Source organism: Elaeis guineensis, chromosome 6, assembly GCF_000442705.2.
Source record: "Elaeis guineensis isolate ETL-2024a chromosome 6, EG11, whole genome shotgun sequence".
Taxonomy (NCBI): Eukaryota; Viridiplantae; Streptophyta; class Magnoliopsida; order Arecales; family Arecaceae; genus Elaeis; species Elaeis guineensis.
The window spans coordinates 130,169,147-130,192,670 of record NC_025998.2 but is presented as its reverse complement, the minus strand read 5'-3'; the positions used below and the strand labels follow the sequence as shown (position 1 = coordinate 130,192,670).

The 23,524-nt window shown below is 36.8% G+C and overlaps 2 protein-coding genes across 2 annotated transcripts; one reads left to right on the top strand and one right to left on the bottom strand.

Annotated features, from left to right (window-relative positions):
* Nucleotides 1-2,671: 2,671 nt before the first annotated feature.
* On the top strand, nucleotides 2,672-11,122 carry LOC105046522 (sulfite reductase [ferredoxin], chloroplastic). Its single transcript, XM_010925127.4, is given in 9 exon segments — nucleotides 2,672-3,059; nucleotides 6,967-7,746; nucleotides 7,841-8,137; nucleotides 8,600-8,797; nucleotides 9,135-9,269; nucleotides 9,373-9,489; nucleotides 9,827-9,839; nucleotides 9,842-9,984; nucleotides 10,655-11,122. Coding segments are annotated over 9 exon segments (1,911 nt in total). The 5' UTR covers nucleotides 2,672-2,885; the 3' UTR covers nucleotides 10,709-11,122.
* A 1,377-nt stretch (nucleotides 11,123-12,499) lies between these two features.
* LOC105046523 (uncharacterized) lies at nucleotides 12,500-21,845 on the bottom strand. Its single transcript, XM_010925129.4, is given in 9 exon segments — nucleotides 12,500-13,504; nucleotides 13,507-13,665; nucleotides 13,668-14,216; nucleotides 14,219-14,572; nucleotides 14,575-15,069; nucleotides 15,072-15,621; nucleotides 15,717-16,042; nucleotides 16,045-16,074; nucleotides 21,603-21,845. Coding segments are annotated over 9 exon segments (3,561 nt in total). The 5' UTR covers nucleotides 21,811-21,845; the 3' UTR covers nucleotides 12,500-12,614.
* Nucleotides 21,846-23,524: the final 1,679 nt, after the last annotated feature.

Below are 23,524 nucleotides of genomic sequence, written 5' to 3'. Positions count from 1 at the left end.
CTGCAAGACAACGTCCGCACTGACAGGATCTGTATCCGACGGAGATCCTCCGATGCTTAAGTTAGAGAGGGAAGTTGATGAATAGTAATGTCAATATTCAAATTAGCAGAGTTCTGACCAGAAGTGGCTTACCAGCCCTGTTTTTCTTACCCTCTTTTATAGACAAGGTTCTTGTAACCATCGAATGCGGTCCCGTATTTTATGGTGCTAAATCATCGAGCCATAATCACGTAGTGGGTCATTAATTTCTCAATTATGACGCCGTGATGTGCGGCCGGTAACCGTTCATGACGGTTAAGGCATATTGAGCAGATTAGCCGACTGTATGTCGATAGTAGGCATGATCGTTAGTTGATGATTCTGTCGTATCGTCGGTCACCGGCCATAAGTCGGTGATATTTGTTCAATCAGTTGATGAAGAGTTGGAGTCGTCAGTTCGGTCGATCGGCTATTGTCGAGTCAGAGTCAATCAGTCATACATTCCGTCGGTCGGCTATTGTCGAGTCGGAGTCGTGGAGATCAAAATCGGGATCGATGGGTTTACCCCAACAAAGCCTATCCAGACTTCTTTTTTTTAATTGTGCTAGTCCAAACCTATGCATCCCATGTGATTTTGGGTCTGGATATTTAAACAAGCCCTTAATAGTTATCTAATCGGAAGGATAGACATGAAATTGTGATGAATTATTTGAATCGCTATGGGTAGGTTTGGATTAATTTATAGTGCATGCTTGAATGCATCCAGCATTCAATTGCTTCCTGCAATCTCATTAATTTCCCATAACTTTTTTCAAGGACATTTTGGACCCCAAAGATTGGAAGGATGAGCTCAATGAAATGTTTGACAAAATGAAGGAAATTGGAAGGAAATGCACCCGGCTTGACCAATTTTTCACCATGCCTTGAGCTCCATTCTCTATCTTGGATTGCTTGGTCATTGGTAAACTTGCCATATGTGATAAAATTGAAGGTTCAACAAAGTCACATCTTGCTATGTAGAAGATGATTGTGACTATAACATGTAAACATTTCTTAGAAAAAGATCATAACATGCAACCAGCTCTACGAGTTTCTCAAATCTTTTGTGTAGGAAGTATGATTACGAAAATAATTTCAGTTCGCCGATTTAGGCTCACTCTTCGCTTTACGTTAGCAGACCTATAAGTCAAGTCAGGGCTTCACACTCTATTTTTCTACGTGGGACGACGCCAGGAAATGCGTGGAGACAGCGAACAACAACAGCACAACTATATTATGATTTTTACTCCATGAGATCAAGGGTGCAAATTGCAAAGATCTTTTTTTACCGACTATAGAATTTGGACAGGCTACTCCAAAGTATTTTGCATATTTATAAATATATGGACATAAACAGCCTAATTTTGATGGTTGTATTGGTCCAATCTATAAATTTCACAAAATTTTGAATCCAATCATCCAAACAAATCCTCACTTAAATACTTAGTAAGGATTGGATACTTCCAAATCTCATATTTATTGAGATTTCAGTCAATAGTTCTTACCCATCTTCTTTACTAAAAAATAAAAAATAAAAAATATTTTTGATGATTTGGTTCATAATCCATTAATTAAGGTTAGACCATGATTTATAGACCATGTTAGAGCTGTTTATGAGCCGGACTTGTACACAAAAAATATTAAATTTTAAATAACCTTAGTTTAAAATTTTATTTAAAATAAATATAGTTTAGACCTAAGGCTCACCCGTGATCAACTCTAATCGTATCAGACTCTATATCTCCGCAATTCAAGCGTCAATATGCATGCCAAAAAAGGGATGTAAATATAATAATCTTTCATTTATACATCTTCATCACCCAATTCACTTGCTCTCTCTCTCTCTCTCTCTCTCTCTCTCTATATATATATATATATTATTTATTTATTATATTCCATTTGCAATTAAAATGCAATGGTTAGTATAAATTTTATTTAAAACAACATACAAAAAACCAGCTAAAAGTAGAAAATCATTTACCTGATGGATCAGATCGTGAATCCCTCCTTCCATTTGATAATTTATCCTCAATTTTAATTAGATGCCTCAAGTGAGATCCATTCAACACATAGTGCATATTTGGTTGGAGGGAAATTAGCTTTGAAATAAAAATTAAAATGAGTAGCTTCCAATCTGACTGTGTAGTTTGGAAGTTCATTTTTCATTTTAATTATAAATATATATATATATATATATATATATATATATAATTTAATCTTTCAAAATCTAATTTGGATCCTCATTTAACATTCAAATTTTATTTTGATTTTAATTTTAAATCCAATCACGAATCAAAAACATCCGAAAATAATTATCAAATATAAACTGATTTTAATTCCAACCACTTCAATTTGATTTCAATGGCAAACCAAACGCGCTCTCATCTTAGAAAACAGGAAATCGTGTGACCTGCAAAAGATAGCGATGTCTAGGTTCCAAGAACCGACATACAAATAAAAAATTTCCCACTGGAATCAATCCATTAACTAGCGCCATCAGTCCCTGTTGCCAATTGGATCTGATATCACCACTCCTCTTTTAAGTCACCTTGAGGTCCATCAAGTAACAAGAGATCGTACCAAGGCCAACTTGGAGTGAGAATATCAGGATTCGGCATTTTGTCTTCGCTTCGAGGAGTCGATGACAGCTCTGGCGTGGCCGCCACTCGCCAGAAGCCCGAAATATTCGCCGCCTCCATCAGCGCCATCGTGGTGGCGAAGGAGAAATCCAACCCTTCTTCCCCTTCCCTCTAAATCCGTCGATATCTCCTGCTCTCTGTTTCTCGTTCTTCTTCTCCTCGCCTCAAAGCGCTAGCTTTTTCGCGGCTCTTCTTGTTGCTTCCTTCTTGGTTCTGTGAGTTCTTGGCATGGCAGCGTCAGCGGCGACGGGGATGGCCGGGTCCGTGAAGGATCCGGTGGTCCTGATGCATGGATTTCATGGTCTGAGGCCTTCCGGATCGATTCCTCTTGGTAGATCACTGCATGCACAACCGTTGATGCCTTCTTCGAGCTCTCCCGCTGTTATAAGGGCGGTGTCTTCGGTGAGTGCTGCATTCTGGTGAAATTTGCTTGGGTTTATGTCCTTGGAGGTTTAGGTCATGTTTGGTTGGGGGGAGTTGGTCTCTGGAATGGGAATGGGAATGAGTGACTCCTATTTGCCCATTTGGTTGGGGGAGTCACCCAATCCCCCAAAATCCAATCTTGACTCTCTCCTAGTATTCAAATGCCATTTCGATTTTAATTCCGATTTCAGTCAAGAACCAAACATATCAGATAATAAGGTCATTCTTATTCCCATTTGTTGCCTAGATATGACAATCCAAGAGATGAAATGAATCGAGTTTTGTAGAAATTTAAACAATTTGAACAAGTATGTGCACCAATTTCAGTGTTACTATATGAAAGGGATGCAAATATAATACAGAACAGCAAAATTAAACTACTAGATGCCAAGTAAGAGAGTAAATCAAAACACAATCACAAATACAATAATTTTATAGTAGTTTGGTATCAAATCTAGCACCAACATCCATTCTTCAAGATCCGTATTTGAGAATTGCACTATAAACTACTAGATTACAGTCTGATTATTTTGTCCGAACTCACAATCAAATTCAGTTAGTTTTGCACAAGTTCATAAATTAAAACCTTCTAAATTGATTGTTTTAAGTAAGTTTACAATCAATCTAGTTGGTTTTGCATGGATTCACCTACCAAAATTTTCTCAACTAAGTCATCCTAAGATTTTATCAATACAACATCCAATTACGGGCTTGGACAAGTCTATCCCACAAGTTTCTATCTCAAAAAATTTGTAAAGAAAGCAAAATAAGTAATGTAGTGTAGAGAATTAAGCAAAAGCTCATGAAATGAAAATAGCTCGATAAAGCATGGTGAAGTTGCTGATGGATGTTCTTTGAGGCTTCCGCTTCTTCACTTTAGTGAATGAGAGGATTTTCTATGATCGCTGTGGATGTTCTCTTGGAGGCTCACTCGATTTAAATTTTTAAATCCTCTCTATTTGTCTTTCATAAAAATATTCAATCTACTCAACTGAAAACTTAGATTTTTCTCTTTTCTTTTTTTTTAAAGATTTTTCTGAATTGAATCTCTGACCTTAAATAGCTTTAAACTTGGTTGGAAAAGTATACTAGTCATTGAAGAAGGCAAACTAGCCATTGAGAGTGAGATTTGTCCGTTGTAAACTGTCAGGAAAACAAGCCATTAGGCTATCAACTGCAGGGGAATCGACTCGTCACTTTTTGGAGTCGATCGCCATCTCTTAGGTCGACTCTTGAAGTACTCTGAATTGTTGCCCTCTGTCTTGCATCTGCGGCCACTCAAGGTCGACTCTTGAAGCACTAAGGTTAGCTCTCAAATAGAATATTTTTCGTATTTTGTCTCCTCCCTAAGACCATGGAGTCGACAAGCTTGGAATTGGAGTCGACTCCTCCTGTTAGGGGTTGACTCGTGCTACTGTGGGGTCGGCTCTTCAAATGGTCATTTTTTTCATACTCTCTATCTTGAGCCTGAAACTATTCTGAGATCAACATCTAAAAATCTGGGGTCGATTAGTGTAGTGTGCTAGTCTTCTCCAACGTGTTGGAGTCAACTCATGAATTTTGGAGTTGACTCTTTTAAGCTAAGACTTGTGTAATTTGTCTTTAATGTCCTTTTGACTTAGCTTCTTTGAAAAAAAATTATTTTACGGTTTAATGTATCTTTGTGAGCACTGGGAGATCTTACATCCATCCTACATCCATTCTTGAAACACAAAATTAGTATCATTTACACTTAGTATTTTGTTATCATCAAAATCAATCCTTGGGTTAACACCATTCTGATTTCAGTCATGAACCAAATGCTGCTTTATCGTGCTAGAAGTTTTCATTTTTGGTCGATTCATGTGGTTTATTCCTGGTATAGACTCTTGTCTCATGATATAATTCAATGAATGGTTGAAGATTTTGTTTAGGGAATTAGTATAATTCATGAAAAATTAGATGTTGATTGGCTTTTGATATCAAAGTGGTGTTATATTAGCCATATCTGAAGCCGATCCAAGTGTTGTTCTAAAATCGCTAGCCAAGTTGCCTTTTTCCAGATTGTCTGCTAAGCCTTTGTTTGTGGATCACTTGCCTTTTTAACTATTAATGATGAAATGAAACATGTTGTAATTCTATTTTTCATTTAATTGCATGACCATGGTCTTTATATTGAATCAATTCTAATTTTTTCTTTTTCCATTTCATCGCATGACTAAGGATTTCTTATTCTGACTTGACATTAAACATATCAAGTTAGCTAGTATAAGTTCCCATGGTCTTTAAAGTGATTGCACTTGAGCAAGTGTCTCCTGAAGGAAACAAGAGAGAAACAGGTCTTGACCAGGAAATAAGATCAGAACAGATAGATGGCAGGATTTGCACTTTTCTTGCATCAATTGTTACAGTAATTCCGGCTTATTTACCTGTTTTTAAGGAAGTTCAAATCCACATCCATGAGCATAAGCTCGACTGTTTTTGATGGTAATCTGCTGCACAATTTGCTTTAATAAACTGATCAATTTGATTTTAAGCTAGGCCCCAACCACAAGAAGGTATTTTAAGCTTTCCAATCAGCTCCATCCTGTTCCTCTCTTCCGTATAACTTGGAGATATTTTCCATGGCTTAATGCTGAGTTTATTTCTTCATAAACTTGCAGCATTTCATACTTCCCTGTGATCTTTCTCTCTTGCTTTTTTAAATTTATCTATCTTCAGATTATGGGGGATTACTTGTTACGTATATCTGCTGTCTTATTGTTGTCATACGGATGGCTAAATTCTCAATTCTTGTGAGATGCCAATAATTTTGTGATGGAATATAATGAGAAAAATCTCCTTGCTGGGGAAGGAGCATGCACCTGATAGAACCTACTTGTCAGAGCATGATGTTCTTTCTGAAACCAAAACTTTGTTACTTTAGCATTGTGCTTTTATGTAGTTTTTCTTTTCACTTACAATTATAATTAGTAGTTCAAAGGTTCATTAATATAATATAACAGGTTGTATAAAGCTTGTTTAAATTTATTGTATTATGCAAGAATCTAGGTCCATACTTCAAGTTGGCTGTGATATGTGTAATTTTGAGATCAAGTATTCAAAGCCAGCTCACTCACCAATCAAAATAGTGTAACATAAGGAACCATGTTGATGGAGAAGCTTTTTAAGATAAATTGTTGCCTATACTTCAAAGCACATAATTTGTGATAAAGTAACCCCTTTTAGCAGTATTAGATATTGTTAAGGGGGAAATAAGTTGTACCATCTACAAGTGTTAAAGAAATCCATATTAAGCAGTGTTTGTTAGCCTCTGAAAAAGTAATGTTCAGACTTAGGATTTTATTTTCCCTGTTTATTCTTAATTGTCATTTTGGCATCATATTATTATTTTAAAGCATGCAAAGAATATTGTGTTAACTTCTTTGTCATTGCATTAGGCCAATTGTCCTGCTTTGGATTGTTTGCAGCAGCTTTGTTATCTATGGAAATTGCATTGATTTATTTAGGTGCCTGTGTTCCATGATGACATATATATAAAATGACATGACGGTGTCAACAAAGCTCAGTTGTAGCTGTTTATTGATGCTGTTGTTATATTAGGTTTTATTTTTTATATCTAGAAGTACAAACTGAAAAGATGATCTAATTATTTGTCTGTTCTCTTGCTTCTACACTTTTATTCTATGTTAAGTTGAGTTGTTAAATTTGAGATTCCTTGGTAATAAATTCTCTTGGCAATAAATTCTCTGGACATTTGTGATATACATTTTTAGTTTTTATTTTCATCCCCACTAGGACAGACACGTCTATGCTCAATTACTCGAAACCAGTTATCCAGATTTTCATTAGTTTTTGTTAGATTGTAGCTGATCATATATTTGTGGGTACTTGCATCTTTATACAGCCTGTAAAGACAGATGCTTCTGAAGTTAAACGGAGCAAGGTTGAACTATTCAAGGAGCAAAGTAACTTTCTTAGATATCCTCTGAATGAGGAGCTGCTAACAGAGGCTCCAAATATAAATGAGGCTGCCACACAACTGATTAAGTTTCATGGAAGCTATCAACAGACTAATCGAGATGAGCGTGGTCAAAGATCTTACCAATTTATGCTTCGAACTAAGAACCCTTGCGGTAAAGTATCAAACAAGCTCTATTTGGCTATGGACAAACTTGCAGATGAATTTGGCATTGGCACTCTGCGTCTGACCACCCGACAAACATTCCAGCTGCATGGCATCCTTAAGAAGAACCTCAAAACTGTAATAAGTACCATCATCAGAAATATGGGCTCAACACTTGGTGCTTGTGGTGATCTGAACAGAAATGTGCTTGCACCTGCAGCACCATATATTACAAAAGAATATGTTTTTGCTCAGAAGACTGCAGAGAACATTGCATCACTTCTGACACCTCAGTCTGGTGCTTATTATGATTTATGGGTAGATGGAGAGAAAATCATGTCAGCAGAACCTCCTGAAGTAGTTAAAGCCCGTAATGATAATTCCCATGGAACCAACTTTCCTGATTCTCCAGAGCCTATATATGGCACTCAGTTCTTGCCACGAAAGTTCAAGATTGCTGTCACTGTGCCTAGAGACAACTCAGTTGATATTCTAACCAATGACATTGGTGTGGTGGTAATTTCTGACAGTGATGGAGAACCTCAAGGGTTCAATATATATGTAAGTTACAATATTAAGAACAATGATCCTTTCTTTAGCTTTCTAACCTTCTACTTGAGTCTTATTGCTGATTGATAAATTTTTATACTTGTAGGTAGGAGGTGGCATGGGAAGAACACACAGGGTGGAGACCACCTTCCCTTGTCTGGGTCAACCACTGGGTTATGTCCCAAAGGAAGATATATTATATGCTGTAAAAGCAATTGTTGTTACACAGAGAGAAAATGGGAGGAGAGATGATCGCAAGTATAGTAGAATGAAATACTTAGTTAATGAATGGGGAATTGAAAAGTTCCGGAGTGTGGTTGAGCAGTATTATGGGAAGAAATTTGAGACCTTCCGAGAGCTACCAGAGTGGGAGTTCGAAAGCTATCTTGGGTGGCATGAACAGGTTTGATTTTATATATATCAAGTATATCCAATTACTACATTGACCTAGTGTCCATTACAAAATAGTATATCCATGAATTTCACAGGTCAGCATGTCAGATGTCTGAAATTCTGGATTGTTGAAGCTAGAAAGGAAATCTTGAAAATATTAAGCTATTAAAAATATTAAGTATAACAGCATAGTTATAATACACACTAAAAACCAGAAACAGAAACTACTAAATATAAACTAATGGGCTATGCTTTACTAACAGTCTACTTCTAAATGGATGGTTCATTAACTTTTGTTCACATATGTGAATTTTCACTCTCTTTTTGCAATTTTGTTATGCTGTGTTGTTCAATGATAGTCCATTGTCCTAGTTTATTCAATATCATATCATTACATATTTAGACATATGGAGTGCATTATGTTCCTTGTTGTCTTTTCGCTATTATTGTGTTGTTACACATTTACTTGCAGGGTGATGGTGCTATGTTTTGTGGACTGCATGTTGATAATGGCCGTATTGGAGGCACAATGAAAAAAACTTTAAGAGAGATAATTGAGAAGTATAACTTGAATGTGCACCTTACTCCAAATCAGAATATGATCTTGTGTGATATTGACCGCACATGGAAAGAGGACATCACAACGGCTCTCACCCAAGCTGGCCTGCTGGTAAAACTGTTTCCCCTTTGCTCTTTTTGGATACCAAAATATTCCATGTGATGTCACCATTATTTAATGTTGCATAAAACTAGCCAGCTTGAGGCTTGGGGGAAATTAACTGCTTTGGAAGTCTTGTGGATTTTTTGAAATATTGACATTGCATCATAATTTATTGAACTATCATTATAGTACACAAAAGGGTCAAACATCTCAGTTGAAACTAAAATCATGTTATGAAGTAGGCAGTTATATAGAAGCAAAAAGAGGTTAATAACAAGGATTTCTGTATTAAATCTCTGTTTGACCTGAGAAAACTTGATCTGGTTCTGCCTCGCCATATTTACAGGATCCTATATATGTCGATCCTCTCAATATAACTGCAATGGCATGCCCTGCTCTTCCACTCTGTCCGCTAGCAATAACAGAAGCTGAAAGAGGAATTCCCAGCATCCTCAAACGGGTTAGAGCTGTCTTTGATAAGGTATATATCTTTAGTCAGCCTTTCTTTGTACAACGTTTCAGTACATTGCAAAAATAGTTTTAGATGCAGATCTTTCGGTTCTGAAGATTAAAAACTTTCTTAGGTGGGTATTGAGCATGACGAGTCAGTGGTGGTAAGAGTAACTGGGTGCCCGAACGGGTGTGCCAGACCTTACATGTCTGAGCTGGGATTTGTTGGTGATGGCCCCAACAGTTACCAGGTATTTTAAATACATGCTTTGTTTAACAGTATATTTTGGAGGATTAGTTTTTTTTTTTTTATTCTTTTTCAATATAGTTTAAAACATTATTGGCGGAGACCTCAATGTTGACAGTTGTTGAGGGATCAAACCATGTTGGACATGGGTGGAACCTTCCATATCCTACATCAAAATTGAGAAAACCACTTTTTAGCAGGTGTTTTGTTGTACCTTAACAGCCATGAAAGCATGCTGGATATCATAATGAGTTAACGTGAAGCTTGAAGCTGTAACTGTCAATTGACAGTTGAAACAATAGATGAATGATAAGCTCTTGTTTACTGCCTGTGACAAACAGATTTGGCTTGGGGGACGCCTAACCAGACTACTCTAGCAAAGTGCTTTATGAATAAAGTGAAGATCCAAGATCTAGAGAAGGTTTTGGAGCCGCTGTTCTACAATTGGAAAGTAAAACGCCTGGAAAGCGAACCATTTGGTGTATTCACGAGCAGAACAGTGAGTATCCTATCTATATCTTATCTGCTAAAATCTTTAATTCTTACCAGCTACTTGTTGAATCTAGCGCTTGAGATGGGTATTCTGATTGGTAATGTTATTTTTAATAATTATAGATGATGTAGATAAATTATAGGTGTAAATTGTAAGCGATTGGTTCTTGAACTAGACAGACAATATCATGCTTCTTGGCCATCTCTGGTCAGGGTTTATTATCCCTTGCTTCTTGTACAGACTCATATATGAACCCCATTGTTAATCTCTAATAATGAATTTATTAGTGAACCTACTTCGTGCCTTCTTAAATATATTAGTATTAGTATAATCATTTTAGACAGAATAATACCCTTTTGATGCAAAGGTATATAGCATGGAAGAACAGAAGCAGTTAGTATTCTTGCACTGCTTTAAACTTTGCAATCTAGTTCTTCAATTTTCAAACTGTTGAAATGGAGGCTGCTGGATGAGTCTCTTGGTGGTTGTACCGGAAGCCTGGGTTCAAATCCCACCTTCATGAAGGTCAGGGTGTTCACAAATATTGGGGAACAGCTACCCCTCACAAAGCATGCACGGACATGCACACACAAAAGAAATATAGGGGAAGAAAAAAGAAAAGAGGGTAAATCACTGTTGCAGTATATGTGATTCTTCTTTCTTCGCTACTTTGCAGGGCTTTGATAAATTGCAGGAAATGGTAGATAAATGGGAAGGTATTAGGGAGTGACCATCAGGGTTCAATAAACGTTTGCAGACAGACATGAAGCAGTGGATGAGATTGTTTATCTACAGAGCAAAACTCCTCACCAGTTGACCATGGAAGTCATCCGTAACTATGTTGCTTCCGAGAAAAATGACAAAGCTGAATTCTGTTAACTCTTTTTGACAGTTATAAATGAGAGATTGTGCTTGCTTCTGCATCCTTTTTCACAGTCACAGAAACTGAGTTTTGTATCTTGTCTACTTCATATGATACTGTGAACGTGGTTTTGTTCGTGAAAGAAAACAACCTTGAGGTAGCCAATTATGGAAACAATGAAGTTCTTGTTATAGGGTGGAATGGATCATGTAGTGTGTTCTTACCAGTGAAAGATTCTTCAAGGCTGTTCTTATGTCATAAAACTTTTATTCTTAAGTTGAATGTGTTGTGCTTAGCTTTGCTAATGACTGCCATCTTATGTAAAGCTAGATTGAGGCGGATTTCTACCCTAACGAGCAAATCATGGGATGCAGATATTATCGTATTCGGTCATCTCTCTAAATCTTTGTTCAGGACCTTTGCTCTTCTACGCTTCAGACACTTAAGAATCCTCCAGAATCCGTTAAAATTCAAATAATGTTGTATTCGGTTTATTTCATTGCTCTGATCACAACGGGTGGTAGTTTGCTTTGAATACCCGTAAATTTTGTAGTCGGTGTCAAAATAGGCTCTCTCTAGCAATTGATTGGTTCTAATCAAAATGGTCCTTTTTTTTTAAGTAGATTATCTGTGACTGGTTTTTCACCAGCCATTGATTAGCCTGGAGTCTCTGGATTTCCACCTCTAATTTGGTATGACATAATATTTATTCAACTTCCTAAAAAATGTTAGAACTTTTGAAAAATTTTCATTTTCCTGATGACCTTGGATGCTTGTTATTGGTACTAGCAATATTATGAATTTCAGTATTAATCTAATAATAGTAATGAAAAACTTTTTATTTTCAATATAGTTTAATAAGCTACTAAGCTTTTTACTAATGAAAGAGCTTTATTGATAAAGTTATTAATATAGACATCTATGTGCTGAATGGAGAGCTTTGCACAAATGGTCTCCACTTTTGTATATATATTAAATAAATAATATATACTATTGTAATTGTTATTTATAAATAAAATATTCTTATATTTATATTTTTGTGGTTAAACTATATTTATAATTATTTAAAGTTAACATAATTTACATCAAAAAGATGCAATTTGCCTATAATGTTGAGATCCACCAGCAGAGATAAGCTCAAAGTATATATAAGAAATCCCCGACGAACCACAAACTCTTATCAAATTTCTTGAACAAATTGATTGTAAGCAGCTTGAGTCTATATCAAAATTAAATGAGCTGGCTGAACTCAGTTCAATTATGAAATAAATTCAAGATTGTAAGAAAGCTAACTTTGACGAAGGACGGTCATCATTGTACTACATATGCATATTCATCCGAGATGTAGTTCGGTGACCTCATAACAAATACAATATGCATATTTCATCCGCAGATGTATGTAGTTCTGGTGACAACCTCAGTGGAACAAATAAAAATTACATGGAAGCGGACAGTTGGATACAGTAGATGGTCCATTACCGCAGATTGCGACAAGACATTGAAGGGTAAAATGACATCAAACCTGAGCTCCCGCGTGCCCTGAATTCAGATGATTTCCCAAGATTACCAACCATGGACTCCATTCCATAGTTTACCTGGAATCATTGAAATCAGTATACAAAATAAAAGAACCATAAGAGAACAAAAGAAAACCAACAGTTATGCAAATAGTTCCATTTATATTTTATATACTGTAGAGCTGTTTGCGAAAACCAACAATTATGCAAATCGTTCCATTTTTATTTTATATACAGTACAGTTGTTCGTGTGCATCTTAAATAAGGCTGGAAAATGGCTGCTGGTTGCTGCTTTCACGACCTTGCAGATCAGCATCCCACAGGCATGTCTCACTTGGTACCCTAAGATCTTGCACCTCCACTGGAAGCTGATTGACTGCTGTAGAATTTTGATCCTCCCACTGGAATGAAAATAAATCATGTTGTTGTCCATCTGCAATGCATTTGCCATCATCAACATCCTTGACAGTCGAAACTTGCACCTCAGCATCAGATGTTTCACCCAGCAAGAGTTCAAGTGGAAGTCTAGTTCCCCAATCTCTTGCCGGGACAAACTTGAAATCCATAATACGATCTTCAAAATCCAGTGTCGAGTCAGAAGCCCATTTGACCTCTGCTGATAATTTAGAATCTGCAGAATTTAGGCCAATACCTTTGGAAAGATCATCAACTAAGGCTTGGGAACCCTCGTAGTTGTCAGCAGCTTGTCCACTTTGTTGTTTAACTGGGAAGGAATCTGTGCTGCTGTCATCTGACCAATAAACCTGAACTTTACTTTTGATGAAAAGTTCATCAAAGCTCGAATCTGTGCTACAGTCCTCGGTCCACTCTCTGCTAAGTTGGTTCAAGCAGGGACTACCATGTGCAGCTTCCTCAGCATCACCATCATCTACCCAGCTTCCATCATGCCATTTGCTGCTGATGCCTCCATTTGATTGAAAGTCCATACAATGAGGTGCCAGCTGTGCAAAAGATCCTTCCTCCATTGCAGTTGCCTCTGTGGAACTTGATCTGTCCCATTTTACACCATGATCCTTCTGTTCCATGCCATCTTTGAGAGGCATGCAGTCAGCAGTTGATCCTCCTATGGTTGGTTCAGTGGGACCATTTTGGTGTCTTAGCTTAGCATACTCACCCTGTTCCAACCGCCATCAGGACGCAAGGAGTTGAAGAATTGGTGTAAATCAACCTTGCTTTCCATGTTGTTTTCATGGTTTGTAGGACCTACTCTGCCAACTCCTCCACAGGGGATTTCAACAGAAGAGGAGGCCAATTCATTGTTATCTGGAGTTATGATGGGATCAGGTCATTAGTGATGGTGTGATCACACCCGGCCAACTCATTGTTATCACCACTGAAAAGCTCAAATGTTGCCCCTAACAATGTTGAACTGTGCTCAGGAGATTTTAGCTTTGTCGAGGAGAGAAATGCTGCCAATGCTAAACCTGATTTACCAGAAGTGGGCACTGACTCCTGATCTTTAAAGCAACTTTCTACACCTGAATCTAAAGTATCATCACAGTCAATAAAATCATCTTCCTCATTTGGAAATTCAGGTGCTGTAAATATCAAACCTGAAATCTGGGGCGCAGACACAGAAGAGTTCATGTTATCAGCTAACAATGATGAGCCATCAAAAGCAGCAACATTCCTCACTGCATCTGATGTATCACCACCCTTATCCTCCAAATAAGATTCATCTAAAGATGTATCAGGAGTTCCCACAACATCAGCTGATGACAGTGAGTCGCCATGATTGGTTTCCTTTATTACATCCAACGTGCTGCAGCTGATTGTCTCCAATTCAATTTTGCTGAATAATTTATCAGATCCCTCAGAAGATACACTAACAGGAGAGAATCTGAGTTGTTGTTAACACCATTAGAAAACCAATGAGGTTTTTCCATCACATTTGGGCTATGTTTGGGAGATTTGACAGTAGTTGATGTCAGGAATGCTGCCAGTGCTGAAGCTAATGCGCCATCAATGGATTGATGTGTATTAACATTGGGGCAATCCTTCACACTTGAATCTGAAGTATCATCAGTGTTGGTAAACTCTTCATCTTCATTGAGGAATTCAGGTGCCTTAACCACCAGTCCTGGACGCATATTAGATTCAGGCACAGAAGTTGCACCATCCATGGCTGATAATGACAAGTCATCTTCATTATGGGATTCAGGTGCCTTCACTGCCAGACTTGGACACATTTTGAATCAGGCACAGAAGCTGCAACATCATTAGCTGGAAATGATGAGTCATCAGACACAGTCACCTCCCCTACTGTGAATGAAGTATTGCAGCCTTTGTTCTCTGAGTCCAATTCGTCAAATGAAAATTCTGGGGCTGATATCCTTGAACAAAGGTTTTTTTCAGAATACTTTCCCACAGCAAATGCATCAAATCGCTGCTCAAGTCGCTGGAGCCTTATCTCAATGCAGCTGAGGGGTTTCATCATGTTTTCCTCAAATCTTGAACAGAAAGCTTCTATTCTTCCCATTCTTAAGACTAGCTCATCCAATACCTTCTCAACGTGACTAGAGGCTGGATTATTTTCTTCAGCTGCAGATTTTGGCACATGATCCATGTCTGTTACTTTGTGGTTTGATCCCAAATCTATATTTTCTGCTTCTACCTCATCTGTTACCTTCTGGTCAGATCTCAACTGTACATATTCTGGTTCTACCTCAGTTTGTGTCTGCACTGGCCCAACTCTTGATCTGCTTGATCAGTTACCCTCTGGTTAGATCCCAACTGTACATTTTCTGGTTTTACCTCAGTTTGTTCCTGCACTGGCCCCAGCTTTTGATCTATTACATTCTGGCCAGATTCCAACTGTATATTTTCAGGTTTTACCTTGGTTTCTTCCTGCAATTGCCCCAAATTTTGTTGCATCATAGCACAATTTGCTTGTTGCAGCCCCATTCCACACATGTCCAACCTGCTTTGTTCAGCTACTTTATCCACGCAATGCTGATGTTCTTGCACTCCTGAGTCGACAGAAAAATACTTATTCTGTATCCTGCCAGTGCCTGATTTAGATAATTGCAGAAGACCAGGAACAAGCATGGCCAGTAGAGGATTTCCACTCAAGTTTCCCTCCATACTCACATGAGGATCAGGATTGGAGGAATCAACAGGATCCGCATATATGTAAATTTCCTCTACATGAACACATGTCTTAGTTTGAAGTGAGAGCAAACGAATTGTAAGGGACACACAAGGACTAGCATCTGAAATCTCAGCTGTTGCCTCATGATGGATCTGCAAGTTATATTCAGTAAGAAACAACAAAACAAATCTTTACATATGCATAAGAGAAAGAAGCATCATAGTTCTATGGGGAAATACAAAATAACCTGAAATTTTGCACTAGAATTTTCATCGATCTTTTTTGACAGAGCATTTGATTGGTCATTCTGCTGAGGAGAATCAGGAACCTGCACTTCTACCCAACCATCTTCATCGCTATTATTACTATCACTTCTAGCCATCTTCTCATGCTTTTCCATAGTTCCATCATTACCATTTTGGCTTTTGGTAACAGCTCCCTCAGAACTACTTGGTGACATCACTTCTCTAGCAGCAGGACCACAACGTACTGTACACAGATACTCGTTACTTTTATTCTGCTGATCAGCAGCATAGTATATCTCATACACCCGGGCTGTACTTCGTACATAACCCTGTGAATTTCATGCTTTTCCCTGAACAAGACTGCAGTACAGCAATTATGAGATAAACCATCCAACAACTAGAAGAGATGGACACTCTTTGATACAGATGCTTCGAATCAGTTGCGCATTACTGATCTAGACAGCTAAGAATTTTTTAAAAGCAATTTGTGCAGCCAGCATGCATGTAACAATCTGCATCAATTTATTTTTCAAAGCACCATATACTACAGATTCCTCATATATTAAAAATCAACTATGTTTTGCATGTAATTCATGAAATAGTCATAATACATTTTCCAAGCTAATGAAAAGAAAATCAAAGATAATTCTTGCATTTTTCTCTAATCTAATGATTCTGTATTCATGAATAATCAAATTGTTCATGAATCACAGTATTTCACAAACTTCACATATAGTTTGTGCATTATGTCATCGATACATTTTTGTGTGCATAAATTACAGAATGGTACAGACCATTGCTTTAGCCTTTTAGTCCAAACTTCAAAACGTGCCTATCATGATATGGCCTTTCATAAAAGCCACATCAGCAACACCATTACACATGCATTACAGCAAAATGCTGCAAAAAAAGGGACATGCTTGCACCAAGAAAAAGAAGTCATGGAGATTACTGAAAATTCACTAGGGTGAAAATATCACACTGGGTACAACTTAACTGGGAAAAGAATGATTTGCAGCTAAAATTTAAAACATGAGACTACCTAATTAACTGCATATGATTCCTATATTTTATTATATACTGTGATTAAGCACTGTGGTGGAAAAAGGGAGGACTACGTATTAGGCTGCTATGCAAATGCTAGTGTTAATTGAAACAAAACAAATTAAAATGTAAAAACTGGAGAGCAGCAGTAAGACCATCTTTGCTGTTTGGGAGGTAGAATGAACATGAGTGCAAGAAAAGCAGAAATCACAAGGAATTTAGGTGAATGTACCATAAAAGTACAACATAGAATATCAAATTTCAAGTGAACTCTGGAATTAAACCTGTTTCAATGTTTCTATTATGCCAAATACAACTTTCTCTGGAGACTAACCTACAGAACGTATATATAGGCAACTTGTGTTATCTTTTGGTCTTTATTCATATGATTAAATTCCAGAAAGTAAACTTGCATATTGCAACTCTTGAGGAACCAGAAGTATTTGGATTCTTGGTTGCAAGAAATTCACAAAGGTAGTTTATCATAAGATTTGACATATTGAGTTTTCTGTAAGGTTTTTGAGAGCAAGGAGAAGATATTCAAAAGGACACTAGACCTTCTAAATAGTGGATTTGCAGGATTTCAGCTAGAAATGTTAAGATTTGTGCTAGAATTTTGTTTGCAATATGTCAAATTCTGAAACTCAACTTCTAATTATATTTATGGCTCGCCCCCCCATGAATTTTATATATTAATCATATTGTGTAAATCTTGTCAATGTTCAAAACTTGGGTAAGTGTTTGTAAATTTTCCTAAAAATGTCTTTTTTAAATTCTCTTCATGTTCATAAATAGACAAGAACTGCAACATAACTGCTAGTCTGTTACCTTCATTGACATCTGGTTTTCCATGTGTTAGATTCTTGCAACACAGTTAAACAACATGTTACACTAAATGGTATAAAATAAGCAATTTAATATTGTCTATATTTATTTTAAATATTTTCAATAGTTTCAATCAAGGTCCATAATCTTGGTACTGGATACTGTACGAATATGTCATTGGTTCAGTACGGTGCAGGTTGACATGGTACGCAATCCAGTTCACCTTAGTATGCTTCGGTAAAAATCGGGGTAAGGCCTATAACGACTCAAATACAATTTTCATACTAATTCCAAGCCGGTGTAGTATAGTACGCCCCAAAGTGGGCAGTTTGGGGTAATACAACAGTCCATGGTTTCAACAGAACAACTAGAACTACATAGCCAAACATTCTAGACAAAGCAACAAATATTAATTGATGGGTAAGCCATATATTCGTAAATTGCTTTAAATATTTCCACATTCTATTTTTTTCAAAAAATTTAGACTGCTAACTTGTTAGACTTTTTTAATTAACTTTCAGCCAAAACTCTAGAACGTGAAATGAAACTACTGAATCTCAAAGGGCTGAAACTCAATAAGCTTTGCTGAATCCAACACCAACTTTCCTCGGTATGATGTAGTTCAGTGAGCAAGGTTTTAAATGCTGTAGGGGGAAAGTGTCCCGATTTTTTCATGGAACAGGATGCATAGCTGTCCCATCCTGTCTTGTCCTGATAACAATCCTGATCATGCATCCTAGTAGATAGCTTTCATCTTTCTCCCCTTCTTCTTTCTTTTCTTTCTTCCTTTTTTTTCTTTTTTTTCTTTCTTCCTTTTTTTCTTTCTTTTCCTCTACCTTCCTTTCCTTCCTTTCTTTTCTTCTCCCTTACTTTCTCTTTTTCATTTTTCATCTCCTTTACTTTCATTTTTTCCATTTCTTCATCTTTCCTTCCTTCTCTCCCCTTTCTTCTTCTCTCCCCATGTAGATGGGTTTTGGGATGCCTCCCATCCCACCGGATGCAAAACCTTGCCAGTGAGCGCACCGAACATTTATATATTTAGATTAGTTTTAGTAAAGGATAGAGATGGAAAACCATTTGAGATGATTTAACTATTTGTGCAAGAGATCTTAAATTGCCTTGAAATAGATATATTAAAATATCAGGTTAAAAGGTCCAAAAAGAAAGGGGTGGGGAGGCTAAAGAATTGGATATATTAAGAAATTATTTGATAAAATCTCATCTTAACTCATTTTGAGTTTTGGCCTTTGATAAGTATGAAACTGAAGCATGCCAATACAGTTGACTACAACTGTATTGGATAAACTAGTTTCTTATGTACTAGATGATGTATGATTTGTTTGACTGTTACAAAGTCTGCAAAGGAGCTACTTTAACCACTTCAGACTCTCTTTATCATCAATCTAATAACTTAACACACTATGAAGCTGAACCCAAATTGAAGTTTCTGTGCACTACCATACTTCTAATCACCAATTCCATGTACACTCTAGAGTGTAGTAAAAATGCAATGCAGTAAGACTTGCCTGTCAAATCTCATTGTAATCATCTCCGTTGTGTCAATAACTCCAATAGTTCATCTCACTACCTAGGGTGACACACCCACACTATAGTATCTTCCCAAATCTCAAGAATGCACCTGCTTCTCAAACGCTTCCTTTCTAAACATATTTCTAAATTATCTGCTCTCCCGCACCCACAGCCACTCCTGCACTCACACACACTCTTGATTCGGGAAACTAAACTCCATGTATTGCTCCTAAGACTCAAAATACTTAAAACTCATTACTAAAACCATCCTATGTATGAACTGATGGTGCTTTTGCATCGACTTAAAAAAAAATAAATCATTCCATGTCACAAACACCTCATACTTCTGATTCATAAGTGTACATCTCAAACATATTGCCCAAGCGGCACATGAATGCTATTCAATGCATAAAACTCCATGAATGTCTCCAACCGATTTTATATATAATTTCCATAGTAGTTTTAATACCAACAATTCCTACAAGTTACAAACTCAATTTCAGAAAAGGCGTGAAGCCAGAAGAACCAAAAGATTTGAAATATTTCCTTCAAACAGAATGGTTGGCCACCACCTTTACTTCCTAATAGTTAGATTGTATCCATTGATGGCATCCTCAAAGCACTTACCAACTTCGGAAGGAAAAGGAAATGCTACAATCTCAAGCCTCATTCTTTTAAACCATTAGTATGGAAACAAATACCACTGTGTAAGGAATGCATTAGATGTAATGTCAGAAAAAACTATTCCAGTCATTATGACAGCTCAAATCGTTTTCATGCATGTATGCATGCATAAGTAGGATTTGAGCTTCAAACATATTATTGCAGATAACATAATAGGCCATCTCCTCCTATATCTGATGAGAACTCCTGAACAACCTTCAACCATCCAATCAACCATTTCACATTACCCTACAAGTAGGATGGGAAAGTGTTGAGAAAAATCTACGTGTGGATAGATACACAGAACGCCCTTCTTTTTTCCATTCTTATTTGAAGTCTAATTAGATACAGACATATGGGTGGAAAAGGATGCCTCTTTTTTTTATTAATATGTTTTTGTTCATACAGGAAGGAGATATACAACAAATTAAATGAAAAGAAAACACATCTATTGGTCATCAATGGAAAGTATGCCAAGCATTCCTTGATAATAGTGTGATTAATTTCTAGCCAACTCTCAAGCAATTAGAGAATGGGAAATGGAAAAGGGAAAAAGCTCATATAACTACACAGCCATGCATATAGTCCTCAAGTAGTCATGTGCATAGAACATGCTAACAAATTATTCTAAAGTGAAAACCCATACCACTGATCCCAAGCTATAGCATTTGGAATGCATGATGGCTAAATTTCAATCAATTTAGATACTAATTACATATACAACCCATGGCCGCACCAAATGGACAATTAAATGGGATAGATATTGATCTAAAATGGTGTAGATTTGGTTTGAAACTTCAAATGAGGTACTTAGATGAGACATTTTACAACTGGCATATGTATCCTATTTTACATTCGTAAATATGGGTGGGTGCATCATATTTGGGGGCTGTTTGGTTGTTTGCAACTTTAATACAAAGAATCATAACACCTGATTTTCTGTTAAAAATATTTTATGTAACACACTGGGGATGTATTAAAAAAAAAAAAAACATTTTCCTCCTTATATGACCTATGAGTTATCCCAAAAAAGTTTCTTGAAAAAAAAAAAAGATATTCTCATAGAAACCCATTTATATTAACTTTTGGTTAGCCTTTAAAAAAAAAAAAAAAACACTGACAAACTGAATAGCTCATTGGCCTTAGGATCCCCAACCTTGTTGAAACTTCAGAGCAAGAAACAATAAACAGTAGAGCAGCCATTATGCAAAACGAAGAAGTATAATTGTGTTTTTTTTTTTTTTTTTGTAGAATTATGTTTCTATAAAATTTCATTATCAAGAAAATTCCCAGATCTCCTTGTTTTTAAAAGGCAAGTCCTCACACGGTGTTGTCGGCATAGAGAAGAAAGTAAAGTTGTAACAGGAATCCAGCAATATTGTTCTAACAAAGTTTTTTTGTTTTCTTGGGTATATCAGAATCTGCTACGTCTTCAACCATTAAAATCAGACAGACAGTAACCAAAACAATAAATAGCCAAGTTTCCTTACATGGTAACCCAAATCCACATTTAAAAGATTTTTTTTTTTCCTGGATGCACAAAAAGGTCCAATCTACTTAACAGGCAGTTCAAAAACCAGCAATCTAACAAATAAACACATCCATCGATAAAGTCCCGAAATTCCTCCAGAAATTAGGGATTTTTCCACCACAACCCAGAAACTTCTACTACATCAATAACTTCGTTATCCAAGATCAAGAATCCACACAAAAAAACTAATGAATTCTCATCAGTTAACATGAAGAAACTTTCGATCTCATCAACGACGATATTATCCCATGGAAATTCTCATAGGATCAAATAAAAGGAGAGATCTAGGACCTACTGGTAACCTCGCAGGGCCGGGGGTCATCGGACGGCAGCCGGACGAGGAGAAGACCGCTCGAGGTCAAGGGGGGGGCGTCCTCATCAGAGGTCTCGAAGGAGATGGAGTCTTGGAGGGATCCCTCGGCAGCGATCCAATTCGTCGACGAGCTCCAGCTCCCGCTGCTCTCCTTCCCCACCATCGCTGCTTCCATCGCTCCCAAATCCATTGGCTCTTCTCTTTGGCTTGGGCCTTCTTGGACGTTAGATCCCCTCCCTTTATACCGGCGCTGGCAAGGGTACTATCGCAATTTACGCAACCGACAGGGATATTTCCTAAGCATTTATAAACAAAAAGTTAGGAACCTAAATATAAATCTAGATAACTACCAGTACCAAAATATTTTTGCCTTCAACGGATGTCGGCGAATAGAATGCCGATGTTAGTTTAATTTAGTGCGAGCGAGAACTACCTACAGGTTCCCCCTTTGAGTTTAATTTATCTAAATTGAAACCCCCTTTTGGGGGCGGAGTCTAGCGGGGAACTATCGGCGCTACTTTTCCAGCAGCCGGTAGGTTGTCTCGCGAAGGTAAAGAAATTTACGACTCAGATTCGACATGGTTCGTTGGAGACCTATTGATTTCATGACATCCACGAACGTTATGCGCATTATGCCATTTTCTAGAAACAACGTACCGCTCCAACGCGAATTAATTAAGCAGTTGAATCCGGTGGGTAGGCTGCCGTCTTTACCCAAATCCTTTGTACGGGACACTAGAACTACTAATTATTAATTAACAACAGCCTTTAGTTTAACATCCTATGATCCTACCAATGTGTGACAAGTCTTTTTTGAAAACTCAATTTTTCACTTCTAACAAGAAACTTGATCAATATCTTCTACAATTATTTTTGATATACAATAGTATATGCATAGGCTTGATGTAATTTGTATCTAACTTATTTCTTTATGTAGTTTCTTTCCTTTTCTTCCTTATGGATTCTCAAATGAATTGGTAGTTGTTACCAACCTATATGTGGTCCTTGATGTTGATATGAAGTTAAAACTATGCTATAAACTTCTACCAAAAAAAAAAAAAAAAACTATGCTATAAACTTTGCCTTCTTGAAAATCACACTAAAGATAGTCATTCACAATATGGTAAATAATTGTACGTCAAGCTCGGTGACAAACAAGCATGTGATGTGTCTTACCTCAAATTTAATTAAAGTTTATCCAGAATATAATGTTATATAAGCATAGGCATCAGTGATGTCACTAATATATAGTACATTATCTATGTGCTAGAAAAGCCCAAGCCTTTAAACTCTGGAACTTATCACCGACTTGACTGGTCCAATTCTCTCAAAAGAAATAAAAAAAGTAAAATGGTTGAGTATATGTCCGACATGCCAATCAAGACATTGTTATCATTTCCCAAAGAAAGAAAAAACATATTAGTAAAGGATAGAATTTTGCCTAAACAAAGGTTATTACTTGCAACTAGGGAAAGAAGAAGAAAAGAAGAAGGTATTTTGTCAGCTATAGATACTCTTATAGGGAACATTAATTAGTCTTAACTAGATAGAGTTTGATTGCAAAAAATATATGTAGCCCTTTCTCACGCTACACATTTCTGATTAATTTGTTATTTATTTCTATACCCTAAGCCTAATATCCTCATTGAAATTGTAGACACCTTCCTTCCTCTACGGTGTAAATTGCAAATCTCCTATACATATCTTGTCCTCCTTTATTTCAAAAAAATAGTAAATATTTTGTTAAAAAAATGATGCAAAACAACAACTTTAATATAGAATAAAGTTAAGCCAAATAAAATATCAGTAATACGAAAGCCCAAACAGATAGCCCTTCACCCTAACTATTATTGCTTTAGCACTAATCATATTTCTTAATGATTATCTTTTAGGATTGCTAATTG